The sequence below is a fragment of the Denticeps clupeoides genome, unplaced genomic scaffold, assembly GCF_900700375.1.
Source record: "Denticeps clupeoides unplaced genomic scaffold, fDenClu1.1, whole genome shotgun sequence".
NCBI classification, from domain to species: Eukaryota; Metazoa; Chordata; class Actinopteri; order Clupeiformes; family Denticipitidae; genus Denticeps; species Denticeps clupeoides.
The window spans coordinates 190,009-196,032 of record NW_021630096.1 but is presented as its reverse complement, the minus strand read 5'-3'; the positions used below and the strand labels follow the sequence as shown (position 1 = coordinate 196,032).

The window sequence follows — 6,024 nt, the reverse complement described above, 5'->3', positions numbered from 1 at the left end:
TGGTTCATTGTATACTTGCAACATTTGCAATACTGTGGTCTGTACAGTCGCAAAAAGCATTTCACTGCATATCATACCGTGTATGACTATGTATGTGACAAAAAAATTGGAATTTGAATTTGTTCTGCTCTGCAATTGTTGAGGCGTCTGTTGCAAGCTGTGGTCGCAAGGTGGCCGGTGCCAGTCATGGTGGTAACCCCCGTACCCACTGGTGAACATCAGAGGTTAGGGTAGTAGCCAGGCTGAAGATGGAGGCCTATGATCTTCTCAATCTCACCAATGTGCAATCCAAGGAGGAACCAGGGATACGTGGGTATACACTATCCAGTGTCAGGGGCAGAAGTTGCTGAGGTATTCAAACAGCTACACAGCGGCTGAGCCCCGGGGGTGGATGAGATCCGTCCTGGGTATCTATGGCTATGGATGTTGTAGGGCTGTCATATTTGACACATCTCTGCAACATTGCGTGGACATTAAGCGCAGTTCCCGTGGAGTAGCAGACTAGGGTTTGGTCCCCATTTTTAAGAAGGGGGACCAGAGGGTGTGTTCAAACTAATGGGGGATCACACTCCTCAGCCTCCCTGGAAAGGGATATCTCAATCTGAGATAGTTGAATCTCAGATTGAGTAGCAATGTGGTTTTCATCCTGGCCGTGGAACTCTGGACAAGCTCTTTACCCTTGCCAGGGTGATGAGGGGGGCATATTAGTTTGCCCAACCAATCTACATGTGGTTTGTGGATTTGGAGAAGGATTATGACCATGTTCCCCAGGGAACCCTATGGGGGGCGCTCCAGGAGTATGGGGTGGATGGCCATTCAGTCCCTGTACCAGAGGAGCATGATCTTGGTCCGCATAGCCGGCAGTAAATCTGACCTGTTCTCGGTGAGGGTTGGACTCCGCCATGGCTGCCCTTTGTCACCGGTTCTGTTAATAAGCTATATGGACAGAATTTCTAAGCACAGCCGTGGTGTGGAGGGTGTCGAGTTTGGTGCAGGAGAATCTCGTCTCTGCTTTTTGCAGATGATGTGGTCCTCCTAGCTTCAACAGGCTCTGACTTTCAGCTCTTGCTGTGTAGGTTTGCAACCGAGTGTTAAGGAAGTGGCTCCGTAATCAAAAGGTTGGAATCCGCAGTAACAAGGTGCCACTGAGCAAGTGAAAGTGAAGTGATTGTCACTTGTGATACACAGCAGCACAGCACACAGTGCACACAGTGAAATTTGTCCTCTGCATTTAACCCATCACCCTGAGTGAGCAGTGGGCAGCCATGACAGGCGCCCGGGGAGCAGTGTGTGGGGACGGTGCTTTGCTCAACCGGCAACCTTCTGATTACCGCTTCCTTAACCGCTAGGCCACCACTGCCCCAAGTAGTTCCCTTTTCCGCTGCAAGCAGGGTTTGAACCTGGGCAGGGAGACCCCATTGGATTTCAAGTCCAACGCCTTAACCACTCGGCCATCGCAAAGCACCATCCCCACGGTGCATTTGTGGATCACAAAGTCCTGAAAGGTTTCATTAGAAGTACAAGCAACCTTGTGTAGCCAGTGAACCACCCCAAGGCAGCAGTGAGTAGGTAACTAAATACAGCTGCGAGTGGCCAGGCAGAGAGACACAGCTGCAAACAGTTAGATGGCATTGTTTAAAACAGGCATAGTCACGACCAGCTAAAAAAAAATCCTGGATGCTGAACAAAAACAGCAAAGATCGTCAGTATGTACTGCTATGCAACAAAAGTATTCTGATACAGATATGGGATTGTTTATATTGTATTCTTTATTTTTTTTAAGTTTGTATTTTCCTCGACCTCGTCTTCCTCCACTTATCTGGGTCCGATTCGTGGGAGCCTCTCCCCAGCTGCTCCAGCAGGACCCCAAGGCGTTCCCAGACCAGACTGGAGATAGAATTTCTCCAGCGTGTCCTGGGTCGACCCGGGGGCCTCCTGCTGGCAGGATGTGCCCGAAACACCTCCCAAGGGAGGCGTCCAGGAGGCATCAGGAGAGGAAGGCAGCAACTCACTCACACTGTTTACGGAAGATGGGGAGCTGCTGACGTTGACTGGGGTGGTGGAAGGATTACTTTGAGGAGCTCCTCAATCTCACCAATGTGCATTCCAAGGAGGAACCAGCGATGCCTCGGTATGGACTGTCCGGTCTCACGGGCAGAAGTTGTTGAGGTAGTCAAACAGCTACACAGCGGCGGAGTCCTGTGGGTGGACGTTAATCTGGCTACCTGCCTGCAGCATTTGGTCATGCGCTGCGATCCACCCAGAGCAGCCTCTGCCTTTCCCTCTCGGTCTTCTGACCAAACCACGTTGCGCTGTGATGATGCTGCACTGAGAAGACATTAACAGCGAGTGGACAAGCAGAGTGTGTACCAGGCTGACCAGCCAGAATAGAAAAGTCGAAGCAGTCCATCCAAATCGTCAGGCAAAGAGAGAAGTCCGTCAGCAGGCAGAGGTTCTGTTCCTGTGTAACCCATTCGTTCAAAAGTTGGGGGACTTGAGCGGGGTCAGGAACTGGGAAATCCACGGACAAACCAGGGTCCACCATATGGAGGATGTGTTTTAATCTGTGCTTCTCTGTGGGAGTCCCACTGCCCCCTGCTGATTCGGAGGTCTCACAGGCATCATGAAAGAAATATTTACAATTAAGAAGCTGCCTTGGAAATGGACTTTCAGGGGTTCTCTGTGTGCCTGCTGAACACCACAGAACGTGTTTCTTCTATAGAACCTTTATCCTGTTACTGATGGACTTGTGCAAGAATCTCCAAAAGGCAAAATGATATTGTGAGGAAATCTTAATTTTTTTTGTTCCTAATTCTTCATTACACTTTTCATTAAATATCAATAAGTTGCTACAGTACTGAAGCCTGATTTCACTCGTATCCCCACTAACACAATCAGAATCAACCGGATGAATATAAATACATGTGGGGACTGAGTAGGCAGTGTATGAGTAGCTGTGAGGTGTGTGTGCGCGTAGAAACGTCTGTATCAGGCCATTCAGCATACTGACGATATCCTGGACCTGAATTTCCTCCATGTCTTTACACATCACATCCGCCGGCCTTCCTGCAGCCTCTGTAGCATCACCTCATAACCAGAATTATCAGTCAAGTCAGAGCCCTAAAACACACATACACATATCATCATGGTTTTTATCTCAGTTTGAGACATTTATTTTCAGAAAAGAAACTGAGTGCACACTGATATGAGGAAGCTGAACCTTTTCTAGAACACATTCACCTCTCAAATCAGGAAATGTCCTGAGATGAGTTCATCTCTCTGAACCAGACCGACCAATAGGGAGTGTCACTTAAAAACCAGAAACTGAGTTATTATAAAATAAATTCTGGTGTTCCCAACCCCTGACCATCCACATGATATAAACAGAAATGTGAATCATCAGACCAGGAGTGCTTCTTCCATTACTCCGTAGTCCAGTTCCACTTCTTTTTAGAAGGTTCTGGTGGTGGACGCAAGTCAGCATGGACACCCTGACCAGTCTGCAGCAACACAGACCTTATGCTGCAGATCAGACCACATGACATAATCTTTAGTCCTCAGGATCTGATGGTCACGAGAAACAGTGATGTTATACAAGATATTCTATAAAACAAAAACTACATAACTGTAGATGTGACCACAGACTGGCCCCATGTCACCAGATGACTTCCTGGAGGAGGAGCTTCTAAAGTGAAGAACTGGTTTCCAGCTTTTACCAGACGCCCTTACTCAGTAGGCTACTACCAGCCATGATCTGTGTAGAGAGATGGAACGTGGGAGTGGAGAAGGTTCAGGTTCAGTGATAATGGCACAATGTAGTAATTACACTCTTCATGAATTTATTTTGGAATAATATATCTGTGTGTGGAGGATTAATAAAGTGGAGAATTCTCACATTTTCACTTGTAGGATTTTTATTTTCATGCATCATCCTCCTTTAATTGCAACACATTCAAAATCCAATAAACAAATGCAGTAGAACTGAGAAGACCATCACACACACACACAACAGCACATGGAGGGGGCAAAGCTACACTCTGAGCAGAAGCAGTGAACAAATGCATGATGGGAGGAGCCGCACAAAGGGGCTGGGATTCTTTTTAGGGGCGTGTCCTTTCAGAGACTCCTGATTGGTCTGGTCAGTGCTGGGCAGGCTCTGGGGGATGCTGGTGGCTGTTGATTGGTTGGAGCAAGTCTCATATAGGTTTCCAGAAAACTGGCCCTGACGAGACTCCGCCTTCAGCGACTCCCACACCTGTGCTGCATCACCGCGGCAACCAGACAGCACCTCATTCACACACACCTGGAACTCGTCCCAGGACCTAAACACACACACACACACACACACACAGAGCACATGATGAGCACGGGCTGTACTTTGTGTGTGTGTGAGTGAGAGTTGTACCTGCAGACTGATCGGATGTCCTGAGTCTGTGTGTTGGAGCTCAGCTTGTCTCCCAGCAGCAGCAGACACTGAGCGAAGCCCTTGTAGACGGAGCCACAGGGTGGAGTCACAGCCGCCGCCCGCACCGACACCAACAGCCCTGAGGGGCGGGGCAGAGTCCACTGTCAATGTTCCTCATAAATTATACCTGTCTGTCTAACGTGCGCAACAATGTACACACACACACACACACACACACACACACACACTTCTTCATATGAATCTGAATTCAAATGTCTTGTGTACAAATAAACATATATTAAAAGTAACAATGAAAAGTTGTGACAGATGTGTGGTTAGCATCAATTAAAGCAATAAATCCTCAAAACCAGTTGTGTGTGTGTGTGTGTGTGTGTCACTCACCTACACAAACTAGAAGTAGTGGAATCACCAGGCAAGGACAAGACATCCTGTTTCAGTGCTGCAGGACACAAAATGTCCACACTGACAGGGAGAGTGTGTGGGGGGTGGGTGAGGGATGATGTTTGACGGCATTAGATTAGAGGATTAGAGAAATATCTAACAACGGCAAATATCCCACAATTCTGTGCGTCAGCGCGTGTTTGCGTGTATTGGGGGTCATTTGTGCTTTTGGTTTCTGACATTTTATTTTTGACACGTATAACAAGTATCTATACAATAGTGAGCAAAATGACCCACAACACACAGACAGAAGGAGGTTGTGTAAGTTTGATTGACAGGTCGGGATTATGTCATTGCGTAAATCTAGAGGCAGATTAAAGTGGTGACCCCAAACTCGCCGCACACACACACACACACACACACACACTTTGAAATGTCAGAGTCCACATTAATGAGGAGGATTGTTTTCTGGGTACAGATTTACATTTACAGCATTTACCAGACGCCCTTATGCAGAGCGCTTTATAGTCAGTAGTGACAGGGACAGTCCCCCCCTGGAGACACTCAGAAGTAGTGGTTAAGTGTCCTGCTCAGGGACACGATGGTAGTAAGTGGGGCTTCTGGTTAATAGGCGAGTGTGTTACCCGCCAGGCTACTACCACCCTGACAGCAAAGGCTGGGAGATTTTTACCCAAGATTCTCTATGTTGTATCTTTTTGTTAAATTGAGATGGTTTTTGTTTTTATAAAATGTATTTTTCTTCCCATGATTACGCTGTACCCAGCCACGTGACGTCAGACGCAGCGTTGTGCGGAAGTGACGTGGCGGGTTCGCGGGAGAGAGACGCGCGATGGCGGATCCCGGTTCCGCGGGTTCTTCCGTCCGCACGGACGTGATCGAGGCGCTGACGGACCTGGAGGAGCTGGAGCGGGTTTATACGCAGCTGTGTAGTGAAGAGGTAGAGAGCCCAACACACACACACACACACACACACACACACACACACACACGCAGAGCCGCCGTCAGCCAGCGGGGGCGCTGTGGTGACTGTCGCTGCTCCAGACACAGGTGGAGGTGGAGCTGCAGGCGCTGGTGGAGAAGCAGGGCGGCGTGGAGAGCAAGATGCAGCTGCTGCAGAGGATGGGGTGAGCGGGGCGGGGCTCCGAGGTGCGTGGGCGGGGCTCCGAGGTGCGGGCGTCTGATTGGCTGTCGTGTCG

General features: G+C 48.8%; 2 protein-coding genes and 1 non-coding gene across 3 annotated transcripts in view; 1 reads left to right on the top strand and 2 right to left on the bottom strand.

The window, feature by feature from the left end:
* Window positions 1–1,379: 1,379 nt before the first annotated feature.
* Window positions 1,380–1,463, bottom strand: trnas-uga (transfer RNA serine (anticodon UGA)). Its single transcript has one exon. It is a non-coding gene; the product is annotated as a tRNA-Ser (tRNA).
* Window positions 1,464–3,896: 2,433 nt separating this feature from the next.
* Window positions 3,897–4,928, bottom strand: LOC114783420 (neuritin-like protein). Its single transcript, XM_028968904.1, has 3 exons — window positions 4,808–4,928; window positions 4,406–4,544; window positions 3,897–4,322 (listed from the first exon to the last, which is right to left on the bottom strand). Exons 1-3 carry the CDS (start codon window positions 4,851–4,853, stop codon window positions 4,031–4,033), a joined length of 477 nt encoding a protein of 158 aa, XP_028824737.1. The 5' UTR covers window positions 4,854–4,928; the 3' UTR covers window positions 3,897–4,030.
* A 481-nt stretch (window positions 4,929–5,409) lies between these two features.
* The window catches only part of LOC114783418 (conserved oligomeric Golgi complex subunit 4-like), a 5,362-nt gene continuing 4,747 nt past the window's right edge, over window positions 5,410–6,024 (top strand). Inside the window, exons 1-2 of the mRNA XM_028968902.1 lie at window positions 5,410–5,765; window positions 5,870–5,952. Coding sequence (XP_028824735.1) covers window positions 5,658–5,765; window positions 5,870–5,952 — 191 coding nt within the window. The 5' untranslated portion in view covers window positions 5,410–5,657. The remainder of the gene's footprint in view (window positions 5,766–5,869; window positions 5,953–6,024) is intronic.